Below are 21,485 nucleotides of genomic sequence, written 5' to 3' on the forward strand. Positions count from 1 at the left end.
GTAAAATAAACTAGAAATCTAAAATTATTATCTATCACAAAGAAAAATTAATAAACCTTATCAGCTGTTATTGCCATATGCCATCATGTATTGCCCAAGATGGTACAAAAGGTGAAATTTGTCAACCTTACAAGTTATCCATACTTATACCTTATGACTTATAAAAATGATGTTGAATAAATGGGTGTAGTTAGCAACATGTGTTTTAGCCAATTCCATGAGTTACAAACTGTTTTGTGATAGTTTACAAAACAGTTTTTTGCTATATCACTACCATAAGAAAATTTCTCTAAGCCTTGTCTACTGTCTTTATAAAACACAAAACTGTTGGCGCTGAAAGATTTTTTTTTACTGAATATAGACCTGAGGTCTTATCGCCTTTAATTATCTCTGATTTATTGCTTTAAGTATATAGAGGGATCATTAATGTCAAGCACATCGGGAAGCTCCCCATGTGATTGACGACCTAACTCAAAACAATTTAACCCAACACATCCAATCCTATCCCAACCCAACTCAACCCATGCCATCCCATCCAGAAGAGACAATCATGGCAACCATGTCTTTTAAGGAACTGTTTACAATCATTTAACAATGTAATCTGAGACATACATAATTACACCTTAATAAAAGAAGAAAAGATTTACATAGACAGTTAACAGAATGAAGACTTTACAAAATGTTGCCGATTTTATTGGATCTTTTTGTTTTTGTAGAGTATTTATAAAGATAAGACTTAATATTTTAGGAAAATGGAGAAAATATGTAGTCATTAAGAACATGGACTCGGTTGAAAAATTCACAGCGAAACTTTTAAGTCATATATTAGAATAGTTTTTCTTTTTTTTTTATTTTTTCGTTTTGCTTGGTTGCTATAAATATACTTAAAGAAAAATATCTAAAATTACACTTAGTGTAGGTATTTAATTGGATTTATAAGGGTAGTGATGTAATTGACATCGTCAGGGATTTTGATTTGTTTCGTTTTCTTTTTTTTTAAAAGGTTTATAGTATATTTAATATATCTGTATATATGGTTAAGGTTGTTGTACACTCTGAACGTTACATATCCTTGGTACCAGTGCATTGGCACTGTTTTAAGGATTTTGGTTTTGTAAAGATATGATTGTAATGTTTAAAAATAAAGAAATTTGTAAAAAAAAAAATTTGGTGAATTAGTGTCATTTACTTGAAATGCTGTAAGTTTGGTTGTCATTTCCATTAAAAAAATTGGCTTTCAAAATTTACAAAAAAAGGCAAATGCGTGTTTCTGCCAGCACATCTATAAACATTACAAGCAACACAAAGTGCTTAAACAAGAAATATCCTGTTTATTGGTAAAAAAGCTAAAAACTGAATTGTAAATAATTACCAGAAATAGTACCTAGTATAATTCCAACATTAGTATTATTTTAAGATTTGAAACATCACTTTAACAATGTTCAGTGAAGGTCTAGTTAAGTAACTTTGTTAAAGATTGCACCTAAAATTAAGGAAGAAGGCTTAAACTATGTGCCAATTTACCAGAAACAGTATTTTGATGCAGAAAGAGCAAATTTTCATATAGACATTCTTTTCTTCCAAAAAAAACAATATATATTTGTTAAAATTTATTTGCAGCTGAAATTATGAAAAAAAGGGTTAAAATGTGTGTACTTCCAACTTAACCCAACCATAACAGCATTGAAAGATGAATTGTTGACAATTTATATTTCAGTCAAAAATTTAATTATCCTCACATCTTAGTGTAGAAATTATATCCTTTTTCCATAATTTTAAGTGCAGTTTTCAGAAAAGTTGGGTTGAGTTTATAATTCGTTGAGGTATGATTAAAATATATAAATGTCAAAATAAATTTATTTTTTGGAATAAGAACCTGCTTGAAAATTCACTACTCCACCATTGGAATATTGTTTCTGGTAAAAATCACACACATTTTAAGCTTTAGCCTAGAACTTTAGGTGTGATTTTTAGAAAAGGTCCTAAACTAGACCTTTACCCAATGTTCTTTTATGTCTTGGCTCTAGATACCCAGTTATGTCTTTAGGCTTGGTATAAAAACATGATGATGTTAGCACTGGAGATGTCCCACTAGAGGGCAAAAGCTCTCTACCAGTAAAATAAAAAACATTTTCTTGAACACAATAGTCTGGACAAGATTAATGTTCATTTTACAATAGATATTTGTTCCATTCAAATATTTCAATCATACAATATACTTAGAGTTACTTATCTCTAGATAGTACTTTTATATTGTAAAAAGCAAAAGTAAGGAATGGTTTCTAGTTGCTTTTTTATGCAAAAGGTTATAGATATCTGAAAACACATAAAATGAACAGTCCAAGCCAAAGTCGTCTTATCCAAATTGTATTTTTGTTGTTTATTGATGATGCGCTAAACGAGAACTGCAGCTTCTACGATCGTAGCAGTCCCTACGGTTATCGTAAGGCCCCTCAACAAAAAATGGCCTTGGCTTTATTATGTGGAGATTTTGATAACTTACCTCGACGAACACGTTATTATTCTTCACAAAATTAATATCAAAACGCCTAAAACTATAGGAAAACGTCTCTTTTGGGTGGAAATATCTTCAAAAATCACAATTTTTCTGGTTGAAATGCTTAACTTTGTCGTAGTAGCGTGCCTTTCCAGAAAATGGAATGTCACAATTGTCACATGTCACGCCTGTAATATGACAAATGACAATACGCTGTTTGAAAAGTGCGGTCCGAATTTAACCACCTTGGGATTTTTGACAACCCAACTGTTTATATGTAGGACATTTTTTATTCATTTATTTATTTTTTCAAGAGCACAGTGCGCATTACGAAATTTCCTTAAACTGTACAACCACAAAAAATGTTTATTTTTTTTTGTCCTCAACTAGGGGTCAGATTGACATATAGTAGGCAAACTAGATAAACAATAGAAAGCACAGATATATATAAAACTGAATATTGCATGATAAAAAGTACACTACAAAAAAAATTAAATATACCAAGTAAGTATATAAATCACAGTTTGCGTTTTATTTGGTTGACACTAGTATTGAAAATATCTACTTTCATTTAATTAGCCGCCAAAATAAAATTGCATTATGATGACCATATAGTGTTCTACGATGAGATTCTCGGTTAAATGTGTTCACTATTCTAAGTGCTCTGACAGGCACATTTATGCTTACTGAAGCCAACAATTCTGGTGAATAAGTTTGATTGTTAAGAAGTTTATAAGCTAAAACCTGCTCATAAGTTTATGTTTAGCACTCAGAATATTAAAGATTTCTATCAAGCACATCTATGGGAACAATGAGCTTGTAACCCATATAAAAGGAATTAATATGGGGACTACACAAGACAACTAAACTCATTGAGTGGGATGATCTTACTAAGAAAATATATACAGTCTTCATACTGCCGTCGTAAGAAAGGAAGCCGTATCTGCATTTTTTTTTAAATTTGGTTAAAACTATAATATGGGTATTTGAGGCATGAGGAATCAATTGATGTATCTTAAAAACGCGTATCTGCGTCGCAAGTTTGCTTAAATGTACATACGATTACTACAAAATGACGTAATTTTCCGATTTCATAACTTAAACAACCCTAACTAGCAAATGTTGCTTACATTCCCGTATCTAAAACTTTTACCTTTTTACTTTACAGTTAACGCAAATAAATATTAGATGTTTGTAGCTTAGAAAGACGTAACGCGGATTATTAGTTCAAAAAACCGCAACTGCATTGGCGCAAAACAGTTACGACTTTTTATGCTACAGTTCCACCTACAGTTGTCTCCAATCATAATAATAATAGAAAAACCACGTGCAGCAATCAGCTTTCGATATATGTTACCTACATATATCTGTATTTTTTTGTGTTATTTGGAAAAAAATTCAGTTTTTGTGCCAGTTTGTTTTAAAAACAATAATAAATACCAAAAGTTAGCTGGTAAGTAACTATTTATGTATACAGGATGGTTTGTAATAAATGCGACATATAGAGTTTCGGGAGATTCTTCTAGTTAAAAAAAATCGATTTGGCTTCGCTAAGTTTATAATCCAAAAGTCGATACTTACCGAGATACAGGGAGTTGAAAATGAAATTCTATTTTTGAATTTTTAACATAAAATTAACACAAAATTTAATTTTTACCCAAAATTTGACAATTATTAGCGGTTTTTTGAGGTGAGAAATCATAATTTGGACTAAATTTTCATGTAAGACTTAGAGGGCGGTACATACGCTATATTCTTCTTTTTAATTGGGTCTAACTTTTTTAGCAGTAATTTTTTGATATTTTTAATGAGTTGTTATCGTTCCTACGTCTTTTTTAAAGGTACCAACCCAACCCAATTTTAAACCAGCTACATATGATCGTTTTCGAGATATTTTCAAATTTCGGCATTGACGCAACTTATTAAAATTTTTGGTTTGGGTCCATTTATAAGATATTAAACTTTTTAGATATCAAATATTAAAAAAAATTATTTAATAAAAATATTAACTATTTATATTTAAGAATTTTAAAAAGTTTTGAAGCCCTGTATCTCGGTAAGTACATAATTATTTCTATCGTCACTTTCGGATTATATAAATTTAGCCAAATCTCATTTTTTTTCACTTAAACCATCGCCAATTATTATTCGCGCCATAGATATATATAGATATATATAGCCAATAGATTATTAAAGTCTTTATTGCGACAGTGACTAATATAATCCACAAATAATATTCTGGAGTCCAATATAAAATCAAGATCAAGCATACTATCCACGTACACTCTAATTTAATTATTTAGATTCACAATAGGTTTTTTTACTAAATTGAATGCACGTAAATTTTTTAATATCTTGAGACAGTATTCACTGTAAAGTTCTTCAAATATTTTAAAATCATCTGCATACAGCACAATTTGACAGACTAAATAATACAGTACATCATTAATAAGAATAATGAAAAGTAAAGGTGCAAAATGAAAGTAAAGAATTTTTGTATTTTTACAATCTGTTTTCCACCATGCAGAGAGTTTTTTCAACCAAATGAGCATGACTCACTATGTCAAACGCCTTGGAAAAGTCATTGTAAACCGACTGAACAACCTCACCCTAAAGTTACTCACCCAAGTCTAAATTTTCAAGATTTTTTTTTATTAAAGGCCTTTAATAAAAGAAATTTTCTGCAAAATTTAGACTTGACTTTACTGTATTCTCCTTCCCTCGCAGAAACAGTTCCAGAATCTCCAATTTGTTGCATTTTACTTCCAGTACAGTTTCCCGTTACCATATACCATACCATGTCACTTCTCCACAACGGGTACTAAATTAAATATTTTGTCAGTATTTGCTCCATTGACCATCTGATAGAAATAATCATGGTTGAAAATAGGATTGTAAATAGCACTTCTTGGAAAATTTTATCATTTTTAAGATTACACAATCTCTCGACAATAATCAAACATTTTCTCATCTCGTAGATTAATATACTAAACTGCTCGTCATAAAAATCGACGCACCTACTTTTTTGGCCAATATTTGACAGCTCGCCATTTAAAAACAAGTTAACAGATTTTGACAAACTTGTTAAATTCTGACTGCTTGATTCTTTTCTCTTATGTCTAATTTTATTATTGGAATATTCTGCACACATTCTGCATTACAGGGTGAGGCGTACAACTGAAAATGCTTTCGGAATATACTATGTGCATATTTTCGCTGTACCTCCCGAAACAACAGATATGTTAATTGTGTGTGCCTGTATACAAGGGCGTCGCCAGAGAGGGGCAGGGGGAGGCAGCTGCTCCTCTAGGCCTCTAGAGGTTAACGCTAAACCAATCATCCGGCTAATTGAAACTTTACTTTTGAAAACGTATATTTCGTAACTTATCACTTATTAGTTTCTAATTTCACTTAATAATTAGAATATTAGGTAACTTCAATCTAAGATAAGGCTTTACTATACCTATACATATTTACATTTCGGGGGCTCGAAGCGCTCGCAAGTGAAAAGCGAATTGAAACGATTACGCTCACTTTGAGCCAAGAACCTACGGATACTACGGAAAACGTACGACTTTGCTAAAGACGCCCAGTATCTGAAAAGAAAATTCAATAATTCCTGGTTAGCATACTCCCGCCAACAAAAAGGAGCCTTCTGTAAATTCTGTACACTATTTCCACCCAATCTGAGCTCCGTTAGAGGTGTTTTAGGTTCGTTCATTATAAGGCCGTTTTGTAAGTTCAAAGATGTTCATGAATACTGCAGAAAACACGCAGATACTCACTTTCATAAGACGGCATTGGAAGCAGCTAAATCTTTTCTTGATAATGTGCCAGGAGATGTGCAAATTAACAAATACTCTCAGGAAAGTATTGAAAAAAACAGGAAAATTATAAGATCGATTATTTCTTGCATTGCGTTTTGCGGATTCCACGACCTAGCATTAACAGGGGCAAGCTATAGTGATGGAATTCTGGAAGGGCTGTATAACATGCGAATTGACGCAGGAGACACTATTTTAAAAAACCATCTTGAGCATGGAAAGAAAAATGCAAGTTATCGATCGGTTGACATCCAGAATGAGATTATTAGTATTTGTGGAGATGTTATTAAGGCCGATTGCATAAAAAATGTGAAGATATCGCAAGCATATAGCATTTTAGCAGACGAAACAGCGGATATCTCTGGAAAGGAACAGCTCTCAGTTGGCATAAGAGATTTTGATGAGGAAACCAGCAACATTGAAGAAGTATTCCTCGGATTTGCTGAGCTTACAGCCTTGGACGCTAAATCGATTGCCACGGCAATAAACGAATTCCTGACGAAAGAGGATCTCGATCCAGGTAAATGCGTTGGTTTGGGATTCGATGGTTGTTCCACGATGTCTGGAAAAGAAGGTGGCGTTCAGGCTATTTTGCGTAAAAAATACAAGAAAGCACTATTTTTTCATTGCTCTTCACATAAACTCAACCTGGTAATCAATGATCTGAATGCTCTGCCGGAGATCCAAAATACAGTTGGGGCCATCAAAGATATAATTACATTTTTTCGTGAATCGGTTCTAAGAAGAAAATTAATACCCAATATTCCCAAGCTGTGCGAAACAAGGTGGAGCGAGAAATACAAGAGCATCAGAGTTTTTAAAGAGAACTTTTGTGATATAATGGAGGCACTAGAAACCCTGTCTCGAGATGACAATATTGCGACAAGGAAACATACATATCAGCTCTATGCTGCAGCTTCCAAAGTTTCGTTTATTTTTAGCCTTGGATTGATAGCCAAATATTCCGCTCTTTTAGAACCAACAGTAAACGTGCTCCAATCAGTCTCCTTGGGTGCAGTTCAGACAGCATGTTGGTCGTATTTTAAAACTGATCAAAAACGACCGTGAGAATCCCGAAAAAATGACAGAAGAAATTTTCAAAGATGCTTCTGTTATTGCGGAAAAAATTGGATTGGATCTGAAATCAATACCGCGTACTGCTGAAAGACAACAACACCGTAGCAACCACCCATCAAAAAGCCCCTCAGAATTTTGGCGCAGGTCCATAACAATTCCTTATTTGGACTCAATTATAAATTCCCTAGAAATAAGGTTTTCTGAAGAAAATAGACCATCAATTACTTTGTCAAAACTACATCCTGCGCAAATGAAAAACATTTCTTTGAAAGAACTTGAAGAGGCTTGCGAGGAATTTAAAAATTTTTACGGTGTTACAAATATCCAAAATGAGATAGAGCTTTGGAAAAAAATATGGGAGGAAAAACCAGAATCGGTCAAAATGAGTGTTGTGGACATCCTCAAGGAAACTGATGATTTCTTTCCTGAAATTAAGAAGGCTTTACAGATCCTTGTTGCATTACCTTGTACGACTTGAACAGTTGAAAGGTCATTTAGTAGCCTTAGGAGAATCAAAACCTGGTTGAGGAGCACTATGTCTGAAACTCGACTCAGTGGCCTTGCTATGATGAGTGTACACAGGCAACACATTTTTAAAAACTTGGACGATTTTGTTAACAAAGTGACTAACGAATTTGCAAAGAACCCTAGAAGATTATGTTTCAATTGATTTTCACGTAAATATTTTGTTCGGTTTTTATTCTTTTTTAATTAAAATTTTTGTTTTTTGTCTTTAGTTCTTTCATGCTGCCCCTCCCTAGCTTACCGGTTGGCGACGCCCTTGCCTGTATATTGCACAATATATTGCGTGAAGCAAAAATACCTGCTCCTAATCAAGCTACAGTAGATGATGTTATGCCTCTACCAACACAAAATCTGATTAATCTAGCGAAAAATAATGCACGTGCCCGATAGACATCACTTGAAATTCGTGATAAATTCAAGAATTATTTCAATGGACTTGGCGCCATTGAATGGCAAAATCGTTACTTTAGAGAATATTGAAACCTTAGATATATATGTATGTATATGTATATAATAATTATATTATTAATAAATAATACTCACCTCTTTTACGAAGTATTATCCCAATTTCCTGCCTTAAAAAGTGATTCATGAGTTCGAACAAAATCAATTAAAATTTCATCTTGTTCGCTACTAGACCAACTATTTTCTTCAGCCATTTCTAATTATTAGATATTATTTAAACGAACAATCACTACACTAACTACACAAGACCACAGTTCACCCGAAAACGTTTATATAGACTACCTATATATTTGTGTTCTGTGTAGACTACCATCAAAAATCGTGCTTGCACTATCCCAACGTACAGAGCGGCCGCTTCCGAAATTACGGTCATAGATAATATATTAATAACTAGACTAATAATTAATAGATTATTAAGAATTAATAACTAATAACTAAATTAAGAATTAATAACTAGATTACGGTGCCGTTTTTTTTGTGCCGAACGCTCTGGAGGAACACACTTCGATTTGCAAGTACATACACGCTTTTTCGCTGCGAAGCGTGCCGTCAAATTACGGCCGCTCTTTTGCGGTACCGCTTCGTAGGAAACCGAAGCTTTAGACTACAACATATGGCTCTGTCTCTCTCTTTGGCAACGTCAATAATTTCTAAGAGAGAAGAAAAGAAGAAGAATGACCCCCTGTCATTTTCCGACATTTTTCGTTGGAGTTTAGCGGATCGTGATTCGTGAGTGGTGCGTATCCTAATAGTATCATGTTTTTATCGATTGTTTGGATTTTCTAATATCGAAATCGAATTTCCATAGACGTTGTATTTTTATCGTACAGTGTTCTGGTTTTGCGAATTAACAGGAATTTTAATAATGCAAAACTGATTCGTCTTTAATTGTTAAAAAAAATGCAAAGGGTTTTGATTTGGGAGTGAACTGTCCTTTTGGTGATTTGTGCAAGGTCAGGTTTAGTGTTGACATATTCTTCTGAACAAACCTAAGGCCTAAATGAAAAGGGACTTCAAGATGAGACTTTCGAAAAATGACAAAAAGGAATTGGACAGATTCTCAAAGTTTTTGGCTTTAAAAGCCACAGAAGTTATTGTGCAAAGTCGTTTGGGGGAGAAGGTCTCTACACCTTGCAAACCCCATTCCAATGGACCAGATTGGGTAAGTCAATTGCATCTATTTTAATCATTCTAAAGTCTTAGGTGAGACAGCTCTAAATTCCTTAATATTTTAGTTCAATCTCAACATAAGTGACCTTCCCGAGGTGGTAATTGAAGCCAAAAAAGTTCTAAACAGTGAACTGCTGCTAACGAAAAAATTTCCCTTCTGTATTGAAATCTCACTTAGAACAGCCGAAGGTGATAATATGGTCTTGGAAACTTGGTGTGCCAAGATTTTACAAGAGCAGTGCGACCCAGGAGCTACCAATGGACAAACTATCTACAATAGAATGGGGATACTGTTAAAATCACTTGTATCAGTTACAAGGGTCACACCAGCATATAAACTGTCAAGAAGACAAGGTACTTAGTTTATTTAATTCAGTACTAATATTTATATATGAGGCTAAAGTAAAGGCTCTGATAAAGATTATTCTTAGTTTCCAAAATTATTATTATTACCCAAGTTTACTGTTATACCTACTATTTATTTATGCATCCCTTGATTCATCCATTGATCATGTTACAAACTTCTAGGGTAGATAGAAGATAAAAAAAAAAAGAAAACTTTATATGAATATGGGTCCGAAAACTTTTCATTTTATAGCTTCAGAAATACTACTGCTACCGCAACCAATTTTGAGACATAAAGTATGCTTATGCTTTTTAACTTATTAAAAAAAAAATTATTTTAACCAGGGGTGTGTGAGCCAAGGGGGGTATTGTTATTAGTGCTGTATCTTAATTTACTTTTAATCAATTTTTACAAGAATTGTGATATTTAGCAATCTGATACCAGAAACTGAAGTCTTAGGGAAATGGGGTTAAATTTACCAAATATCCCCCTGATTTCCACACCCTTGATTTAAATATTTTTCTTTTAGTAGGTTCAAAAGAATAAACATACATAAAGTAGTTATGAAGCTATAAAATGAAAACTAGTTTTTAAAGGTTATATTCAAAGAGCTCTAACTCCCTGAGGAAGCATTTCCAGACTCATTTTTATATGAACTTTTCTTTTTTTTAATGTTTTCTATCTACAGTGGTGGCCAAAAGTATGGAAACTTTTTTAATTTGTATTTTTTTTAAGAAACCAGGGACTATAATAAAGTTACTCATCATATTGGGATAAAGTATATATATTATATTACCTAACTTAACATATTAATTTGAAATTAAACATATTATAAAAAGAAAATGAAATAAAGTTAATATTTTCTTGGCCAAAAGTTTGGAAACTGAAGAAAGTTATTTATATAAATTACATCTAAATCAAAATCTGCTAATATTTTGTGGCATATCCCTCCAAATTTATTACTTCTGCTATATAACCTTTTTACATGTTTGTGTATATGTTTTTCTTTTTTACAGCTTTGTCAACAAATTTACTTTTATGACAATAAATCATATATTGATTGATTCTCTACATCTTTGTGGCATAGAATCGACAAGTCTTGCACAGTCTTCACTGAAAATGGCAGCCCACTCAGTTTGCAGTATTTCCCACAATTGAGTCTTGTTTAAAATCGAATGGTTTCAAATCTTCCTGTCCAAATGATCCCATAAATTCTCTATGGGATTCAGATCTGGGGACTGTAAAGGCCAATTCATTAAAGCAATGCTCTGTTCATTTAACCAGTTTTTCACAAATTGGGACTTGTGTTTAGGGTCATTGTCTTGCTGAAATAACAATCTCAATGGCATTTCCTCCTCAGCATAAGGCAACATATTGTTCTCCAATATGTCTTTGTATAGAAAACGGTCCATTATTCCATCAATTTTAACCAGGGGGCCAACACCTGATCGGGAGAAACAATCCCACACCATTACGCTTCCACCACCATGTTTTACCTTAGGCATGTGGTATTTGTGGCCGTACCTTGTACCTTTTGGTCCCCGGACATAACATCTCCCATCACTCCCAATTAATTGAAACTTACTTTGGTCACTAAAAAATACGGTATTCCAATTTTGGTGAGACCAGGTAAGATGATCTCGTGCAAATTTCAAGTGATCCTTTCTATTTTTCTTTGATATTAGTGGTTCCGTTACAGCAACTCTTCCAAAAAGCCCCACTTCATTTAGCCTTCTTCTCACCATGCAAGCAGACACAGAAATCCCCATTTCACTCATTTCTCCAGAAATATCTATAGAAGTTTTCTTTGGGTCATTCATTGATATTCTTTTCATTACCTTCATAGCCCTTTTGGACAACTTTCTTGGTCTTCCTTGCTTGTGGGCTACCGAAACATTTCTACTCTCTTCAAATTTTTTAATTATTTTTGAAACAGTGTCTTTTAAAATGTTTAAATTTTTACTTATTTCAATTTGTTTATAACCCTTCTGGTATAGTTCAACTATTTTACTTTTTAAATCACTAGATAAGTATTTACACTTAGACATGATGCCTGTCTTCACTCAAACAAAATTGTTAAACAGCTTGTAGTAAACAATTTTTATGATTTCATTAAAGGTTTCCATACATTTGGCCACAGAGAAATAACTCCTCTTTCATCAAAACTAATAAACAACATTCTTTTGCTTTATCTCCATTGGAATTTCTTTATTTGCTGATAAGCTGTTTATTTACATTTTTGAAAGTTTTTGCATTGCAATATTTTCTGCATTTTTTGAAAAAGTTTAAAGTTTCCATACTTTTGGCCACCACTGTACCTAGAAGTTTGTAACATGATCAACAGAACACCCTTGTGTTAAAAACTTAACTTAAAACATGCAAAGATCAAATTGTAAGTACATCTTCAATGTAAAAATGTCATGTAGGAAACATTTTATCTTTTCTAAAAATGATTTTAAGAATGTACTTTTGAAAATTATTTTTTTAAAATTTTAATGCATTTGCATAAGAACTTCTTCATCCTATTGTATTAAGTAATCATATCACTGTAAAAATTCCACAAGAGCTTTGTAAACACATATCAAAAGTTGTTCATTTAGAATTTTCCTCACCTATTTCCAGAATTGTTACTAATTTCTCAAATTTCCTGTTTCTTGTGCTGGAAATGGTTTAACTGCCTAAACTAAGAAAATAATGAATTTGTGGTTATTCAATTGCTTGGAATTATTGAGAAAAATTAAGGGCTGTATTTATTAAATTAACAAAATAATCTTGAATTGATATGTAGGTGAATTTCTTACTAAAATAAAAGAGAAATAATTCATGGTTTATCTGTTTGGAATGTAATAAAAAAATCTTTAGCTCAATTGCTTGGAAAGGAAGAAAGTAAGAAAGAAAATGTGCTATATTACGTAAGACAACAGAATCTTGTGTACAAGCATCCTAAAAACTAAAAAATTCCAAATTCACTTTTAATTTCAAATTTCAAACAAACATAACATCTAAAACACTTTACCATAAAAATTACACACATTACCAAAATTAATCATAACAAAACAGATTGAGAAAAAAAAAGCATCTTTTTGATAAATTTCATTATAAAATAAGTAAAGCTGTCAATAAAACAGAATTTAGAGGAAGTAAATTAAATTATTTAATAGGAAACAAAACTAAAACACTAAAATGATGTCAGAGCACAGGTTAAAAGGTGTCATTAAGAAAATCGTCAAGGCTATAATATGCCCTGGATAATAAAAGTGATTTTAATTCCTTTTTGAATTTCTTAACTTCTAAAATTTGTCTGATACATAGAGGAACATGGTTGTAAATTTTTTTGTTAAGGTATATAAGTGAGTTCTTGGTGAGGGAGGATGTAGGGATTGGTAAGGGAAAATCGTTAACCTGGCGAGTCATATGACCAGTGTTAGAGGGAGGTTTAGGACATTTATGAATAAGAGTAGCTGTTTCTAAGATAAAAAGAGTTAGGATTTTTTGAGATATAAAGAGAGGTTTACAAGAATCTCTTAACCCAGCGGAACATAGGTATCTAACTGCCTTTTTTTGAATCACAAAAATTATGTTTAATAATCCCTTGTTGCTTAAACCCCTAAAAGGCAAGCCTTAACGAAGATGGGACTCAATAAGAGAAAAGTACACTGAACGTGCAACTACCCCTCCCAGCTCATGCCCCGCCATTCTTACTGCAAAGCATCCAGAGGATAATTTTGATGCAAGATTTAGGATATGATCTTTGAAGCAAAGGCGACCATCAATGGTAATATTAAGGAACTTACAGCTTTCTTTGTTTTACAAGGGGGAGTTTTCACTAAACATAAGGCCCTGAACGTCACACTTAAATCCCATAATAAAGGTTTTGCCCACATTAAATACAAGCCTGTTTGCAGCACACCACTCCGATAAAATCTTAAGATCCTTAAAAACCTGGGCTCTAACATTATCAGAATCTCTATGATTCCATAAAATGGAGGTATCATCAGCAAACTGAACCACTTTGCCCTGGAGTTTTAATGAACTCAAATCATTTACATAGAGCAAAAATAATAGTAGTCCTAATACTGAACCCTGAGGTACTCCAGTTTTAAGGGATCTGGAATCGGATAAACATCCAGATACTGTAACTCTTTGGGTACGATTAGACAGATAGGCTATTTACTCCAGCCATTGCAATGCCACACCTCTAAAGCCATAATTATTGAGCTTAGACAGTAGTATTCCATGATCTACACAATCAAATGCCTAGGATAAATCGCAAAACACTGCCGCCGCGGACTCTCCAAAATTTAAGGACACATAGACACTCTCCAAAAAGCCGAACACAGCGTCCTGAGGTTTTTTAAGCTTTTAATTGCATCTTTAACGTCAGTAAGGCTAACAGGATAAAAGAAAAAAGAATTTTGAATTGACACTTGTTGAATATAATGCAAAGGATCAATATTAGTATTTACATCCTTGAGCAATAAATGAGGAATATTACAGTAATAATCATTTAAACTATTTGGTCTTACTTCTGGTTCTGAAACTTTCTTGTGATAATGCCTGAAGTCATTTATAATTGACCAACATTCTCTCTGCCTATTTGAGGACATATTCAAGAGGTCACTATAATATTTAACCTTTGCTGCTTTTATCGTCTTTCTGTATAGAGTACAATATTTCTGATGATAAAGAATAATGTTTGCATTAGTTGTATACTTGCACAACTTAGCCAAAAAACGGAGGTTTTTAGCTGAAGTTCTAAGGCCTGCTGTGACCCATGGTTTTTTTATTTTTCATTTTAAGCCTGTTTTTAGGAAAACACTGATTGATCTTGTCACATAGCACATGAAATAATAAAGTAAATAGGTCAGGAGCCATTTCAACTGCATTCCAATTAACCAAAGCTGTAGTAGAAGAAAAAGCATTAAAATTTGCTCTGCTGAAAATTCTTCCTATATAATGAGATGAAGGAAATACAGTGTTGCATGGAATCCTAGCAAGAATGGCTTCATGGTCAGAAATACCAGATGAGAGTACTCTACATGACACATCATTTAAATTTGTACACAAATAATTAATAGTAGTTGCAGATGAGGATGTTATAGATGTGGGTGAAAGAACATGCATCTTCAAGTCATAAGATTCCAATATACTTAAAAGGGATGTATGATATGATGGCAAGCTTACATCAGTGAAGTTAATATTAAAGTCACCAGCCAATATAACTATGGAGTGTAGAGACAATTGGGATAATAGAGAATCAAGTTTGTCCAGGAACATACCAATATCTCATGTGGGTGGTCTATAAACACAAAGAACATATAAATTAAATCGCTTACGAAAACAAAGGGATAATTCAAAAACCTTCTCCAACAGAAAGCTATCATACTTATTAATTTTACAAAAAAAAGCTTTAATTGTTTGTTTAATTAAAATAGCTGTTCCTCCATGTATGGAGTGTTGCCGACAAAAAATTGATATAGGAATATAATCAGATATTAAGAAACATTCGTTAGGCTTTAACCAGTGCTCAGTTAGTAATACAATATCAGGAAAATCACATGAATCAAGTAAAAGATGAAGCTCGTCCATTTTATTTTTTAGAGACTATATTTAAAATAAAACTACTGAAACTTCGCATGCTTATTTTCAATGTTATTTATAGAATATGAGTGAGCTTCATCTTCTGTGTATTTATCTATAAAAAAGAATCCCTATCACAGTCAGTATTTAGAAGTCCAGGTTAATTACTTGGTTTTATTGTGGACACATTTTTTGATGAAATGCTACTTTTGAAATGTTTTAAAATATGGGTATAAATAAAATAATAAATAAAATATAATAAATAATAAAACCATGAAATAATTCATGGTTTATCTGTTTGGAATGTAATAAAAAAATCTTTAGCTCAATTGCTTGGAGTAGTACAATAATTTTTTCTCCCATTTTAATTCCACAATTATGAAGTTTTTTTTTAATTCGCAAATACGGTAATAGTTGTCTATGAAACACTCCTAATTTTTATATTAGATTGTGATAAATCAGTGGCCTTTTAATATCTGAAGAATTACTGTTCATAAATTCCTAATATTGCATTGTACTATTTTCTGTTGTTTAATTATTCTTAGAAATAAGATAAAGAAAAATTATACTGTTCTCTAGGTCCAGACACATATGTCATGTGCTACAGAATGTATATGGACGAACCTTTGCACCACAGTCTCGGTGAGGGCTTCAAGCAGATTTGCGTGGGTCAGATTTGCATGCCCATTGGAACCCTGCAGCTGTCTTGTGCCTATAGGACCAAAATGACCATATCACCGACACAAGCGAGCAACTCAATCATGTTAAAAAGCGATCACTTTAACACCAACTTGAGTCCTAAGAGTAGAAGATACAGGTAAATAACTAAGTTCACAGTTTGGCACAGGTTTTAAAATAGCCTTTTTCAAATAACATGGAATTTATCACTGTTCTAGTTTGTCTCAGTTGAGTTGGTTTTAATTTAATTGTTTTTGTTGAATGTGTCCTATAAATGCTTTTTTGGACTATTTGGGGGAAACCTTATACTTGTAATGTATAAAATTATATCTATTAAGATTAGTGGTTCAAGAGTCTTTAAAGATCCCAATGGAGTATTTTTGAAGATGGTCAATTTAAAACATTTAATTTTCCTTCGTTGATGCCCATAGTTTACGTTAAGATTAAACTCAATTTCAGTAAGATTAAACTCAATTCACATAAAAAGAAGAAACACTGATAGGACTTATTACACGATTTCTCAATCTGGAAAATTCATTCTGTATGTATATGTGGTATCCAATTGGGATTTTCTATTTACAGCTGAATGTATTTATTGACAAAACAAGATTAAGTTTGTTAGGGTTGATTTTTAAATAAACCTCACTAACATTAATAGGGCTAGAAAATCTAGTAAAGACAGTCAAATATTACTTAAAATTTAATGTTTTGCCTCAAACCAGTTTTGTAAATAGGGGTTATTTTGCTATTAATTAGTCATTTATAGATGTTTTTAAAGATTATAAAGTGTGGGTTTAATAGATGATTAAGACATGCTTTCTTCAATTTGATTTTCTAAGGTTCTTTTATATTTACTCATAAGGCAGTTTTTAAATACAAACTATTCATTGCATAATGACACTCTCGTCTCATAGTGCTTAGTAGTTTGAATAAATTTTATTTACTTACAAGGAAAGTTCTAAATACTAAATAGTCATTGCATAATGACACTTTCACCTCATATTGTTTGGTAACTTGACCAATAAATCTGTCAATAATTTATGTAATCTCTCAGTAAAAAATATCTTTTTCTTTGACAAAAAAATTAAAATAAAAAGGTTTCAGATCTCCCTTGAGTAAAGACTATTTCTTGTGAAGTGAATGGCCTTTTAAATCTAATACCGACACACATGTTATCCCATTCTAAAACCTAGACTGTCTACTTTCTAATACACAAAAACAAACAAACCTGTTTGAAATGTCTGCAATAAAAGAATGACCTTACTTAATACACTATGGTGAAATAAGGTATATCTAAATATAGATGGGCAATGCTGCTTAAGTTCATCTTATATGGTGGTTTGCTTGAATTTTAAGTCATTTAGGGTTGGGCATAGGTGCATTTCTTGTTTATTAACATTTTAAATTTATTCCAAATTGACATATGGCAATTTTTGATATGTATTTGCTTGATACCAATCAAGATTTTAATACTTTTAATTGATTTATATTTAAAAAAACAATGCCTCATTATTCTAAAAATGTCCACAGCATGCTACTTTCTAAGCCCACAAGTTTTTGTGCCCACCTGCAGTTAGTTGGGTGTAAATTAAAAATGAGAGCTCTCTCTTACTATATTTTATTCATGAAATGTAGCCTGTAGGTGTGACATTCTAAAGTTATGATTCAGTCTGTTGAAACAGTAATTGGCAGATAAAAGCCTACCAATTGATCATAAATCATTGTTGGTTCACCACATAGGTTCGAAGGTGGGTGCCTTTAATTTGGTGTGATAGTATGTTTAATATGGTATCTACTAAATGTGTATGATTCATAACTATGAGAATCATAATTTTGTTTACGACAAAGTCGGTTATATCTTTTAGTGGAAATTTTTTGGCGCCTGTTTATTTTGTTTTTTAAGTAATTGACCTTTATCCTGTTGTCTTTTTTAAAACCAAGGCAACATTGAATATAATTTGCAAGGAAACATAACCTTGATGGGTCCAAACATGACCGACTATATAAAACAAGGATTTAACAGTAAATGGCTAACTTTAATAAATGTATGTTTGACTTATTTTTGCCCATAAAGATGGAAATACTAGCATTACAATATATGCCTCTTACATTAAGTATGAATTTTTAGAATCGACACATATCATATAATGTACAATGTATACCGTATTGGATACGCAATGAAAAATATTTAGACCTGTTCTTTCTAAAACTTCCCAAAATGTGTACAATGTCTGATTTAGCTTTTTCTTGCTTTAAAGTTCCTTATATGAAAGTTCCATTTAAATGTAGGATTTACACTTATTATATATTAATGTTTAACTTGTTTTTAGGAAAAGAGCCTGATAAAAAAAGCAAAATTAAAACAGAAAGTGACAAAAGTCAATCTCAAATCTTTTGTATCTGGTTAAATACTGTTAAATTATTAATTCTAGGCTTCCTATTATGTAATAACAAGTTCACTACCAAACAACGGCCAAATTATTTAAGATATTAGGCAGATACCCTAAATAATTTGTTTTCAAGCACTAGGTTAATTTAGATGTTTTTAAAACGCCTGCTGGTACAAAAGAATGTCGATAGGAAAGCATTAAAGAAAATCCCGAACAGTTTAAAGTCCATGTTTCAGATAATTCATAATTATAGACTCACATAGATAAGCGGCTTTCAGAGGTCGATGCCTTCGGACTGCGCCTCCGGAATGCCGTCAAGTACTTTTTCAGAGGAATGAGGAAATGGCTTTATTAGTTTAAATGTAAATATCATGTTTATGCGGAATATTTATTACTAGCAAGTATTTAGATAAAATTCCTGTGAGTGATAATTGGATCATTACAGCATTGTGCTTAAATCTACCTGGTTAAAAGTTTCAAAAAAATATGTATAACTGATTTCATTGTCCCATTCTTATTTTATGACCCAGATCCGTTCAGCCTACTTTGAAAAGGGTCCGCTTTCAAAATTTACTGGGGAAATAATAACAGCAGATGTTCTTTAATGGAAACAGGCAATATAATACCTTATGTTTTGGGCGCCCTTCTGCATGAATGTCGTTTTTTGTAAAAGGTAAACGACCTGGGGTAATTTTATATCCTTTTAATTCCTTCAGTCCACTAATTGATAAAATAACTTGTATATATTCATAGCTTAGGTAAACAAATAATGAATATTTCAATTAGATAGCATGGATTATTGGACTGTAATTATTTTTTTATTGTTTCTCAAGCAATCCAAAGTAATTTCTTATTTCTTTAAGGCAGTTGAAATCATTTGACACTGAATTCAATTGAACTTAAAAAAACAGTATTATAAAAAATTAAATTAAATGCCTGTTAAAAAATTAAAATATCATAAGATGCTTGAATAGAAAAAGCCAATGATCTGATAATTCCAACAATTTAAGCCCTTAATTAATGTCTGAAGGAACTAAATGAGGGTGTATAAAAAAATAGTTTTCTAGGAATAAAATTAACTAAAAACATCAAAAAGTACAGATATTTGAAAAATTATGTTTACTTAACGTGTATCCATCCACCATTCTCCAAAAAAAAGCAACTCGTCTGCGTGACTATAAAAAATAAACTATAACATCATATATCTACAGAAAATAAATTATTACTACAACAACCCTGAAAAAAAAGTCAATGACTAACAAATTCTAAGCTCTTAATTAATCTCTGAATAAACTAAACAAGGGTTTGTAGCATCAAAAAAACGAAGGGAAGGGGCAAAATTAACGAAAAACATAAAAAAAACTACTAGATATTTCAAAGTTGCTGTTACTCAACATATCTCCCAAAACACCCTTAAAAAAGCAACTCGTATAATATCTGTCCTACTTTTCCACAATTAAAAATAATAAAAACATGCGGCTGAACCACGTGGAAGGTCACCAAACATAACTATTACCGAATTTATTTTTCGGCGCTTAAAAAATGTCTACGTGACTAGTGACACAATCCCAAGATATATTCACGCACAATGCGTATAGCTCTGACATCATTTCACTATTGAAGAATGTTTTCTCTAGAAATTACCTTAACCGCGGAGGCAGGTAAAATTTTTATACTTTAATACTTTTAACATTTTTTTAGATTTTATTTAACACCTAGTACATAAGACATATAGTTCCTATTTTCATATACATTCGAAATCTCTTTTCCCAAATGGCCCAGAAATAATTTTAGGGCAACATGAAACAGTTGAAAATGGATGGAAAATATTATTTTTTCTTAATAGAAATTTATTTATTGTACACATTACACACCCCAGCTAAGCTATTAATTACATGTAATGAAGTTGAAACATCCTATCTTGTTTCATTAATTAACATCACTAGAGAGACCAAGAAGGTGTCATCAGCAAAGAGAGTAATCAAATTACAATTAAATGAATAGTTTCCAGGACACTGCCCTCTGGTACTCCCAGTAACAAACTATAGTTACAAACTGGGAGTGTCCATCATTAAAATTAATTACTTATATAGTATAACAATACTATATTTTTTAAATTATAATACCTAATAGATCATCAGATCATGATTATCCTTATATTTAATGCGTTTTGTTTAATCAATGTATAAAACTTAAACGTTAAATCATTGTAACTGATAGATGAGACTTACAAACGATGATCTCACTCTGATTTTAACAACGAAAATATCAATTAATTAACAATGATTTTATAAATTATTTAAAATACACCTTTTTTAAATATAGTACCGAAAATATTTAATAAATGGATAGACCTTAAAGAGTCACACGCATAAATCAAGATGAAAGTTTAGTTAAGAATTTGAGACAATAGTTTCAGTTATTCTAGTTAATATAACAAACTATATAATTATAGGTGAGTAACAAAGCTATATTTTTTAGTAATTCTGATAATTTTTTCAAATACAAGGGATGATATGAGTGCAGTTAATCAGATGTGCAACTAACCAATCTAAGAATCGACTAAGAAAGACTTTGATAAATATTGACTAACAAAACTATTATTTTACATAACACAAAATCTAATCTATATGCTTCTCTACTTGGATTAATTTTACGAAAAGCCATTCACTCTCGTGACACACGTTCCAATAAGACCTTTCAAATCCCTAAATTAAATATTCGCGGAATCGAATTTAGTTAGTATTCACCAAGAATTTAAATTAATTCTGTAAAATTATTAAATTGAAGAGTTTCTCAATAGTATCTTTGATTTGTTGGAAGCCTGAAGTTAGCTAGGAAATTCAAATTTGATTTATTATTAAATGTAAATTGTATTTTCTATTTGATATTCATTCAGGTTTTTATAAATCTTGAAGTTGCCATATTCTTTT

The 21,485-nt window shown here is 31.8% G+C and overlaps 2 protein-coding genes across 4 annotated transcripts in view; one reads left to right on the forward strand and one right to left on the reverse strand.

Annotated features, from left to right (window-relative positions):
• The window catches only part of LOC126739940 (splicing factor 3B subunit 3), a 46,237-nt gene extending 43,568 nt beyond the window's left edge, over nucleotides 1-2,669 (reverse strand). For both annotated transcript variants that reach the window (XM_050445771.1, XM_050445770.1), the window contains exon 1: nucleotides 2,504-2,669. The gene's annotated coding sequence lies outside the window, so the exon portion shown is untranslated. The remainder of the gene's footprint in view (nucleotides 1-2,503) is intronic.
• Nucleotides 2,670-9,088: 6,419 nt separating this feature from the next.
• LOC126739990 (autophagy-related protein 13 homolog) overlaps nucleotides 9,089-21,485 on the forward strand; it is a 66,066-nt gene continuing 53,669 nt past the window's right edge. Inside the window, exons 1-3 of one of the 2 annotated variants that reach the window (XM_050445834.1) lie at nucleotides 9,089-9,550; nucleotides 9,624-9,912; nucleotides 16,064-16,301. In XM_050445834.1, coding sequence (XP_050301791.1) covers nucleotides 9,389-9,550; nucleotides 9,624-9,912; nucleotides 16,064-16,301 — 689 coding nt within the window. In that variant the 5' untranslated portion in view covers nucleotides 9,089-9,388. The remainder of the gene's footprint in view (nucleotides 9,551-9,623; nucleotides 9,913-16,063; nucleotides 16,302-21,485) is intronic. The other variant, XM_050445832.1, reaches the window with a different exon arrangement.

Source organism: Anthonomus grandis, chromosome 8 (genome assembly GCF_022605725.1).
Source record: "Anthonomus grandis grandis chromosome 8, icAntGran1.3, whole genome shotgun sequence".
Taxonomy (NCBI): domain Eukaryota; kingdom Metazoa; phylum Arthropoda; class Insecta; order Coleoptera; family Curculionidae; genus Anthonomus; species Anthonomus grandis.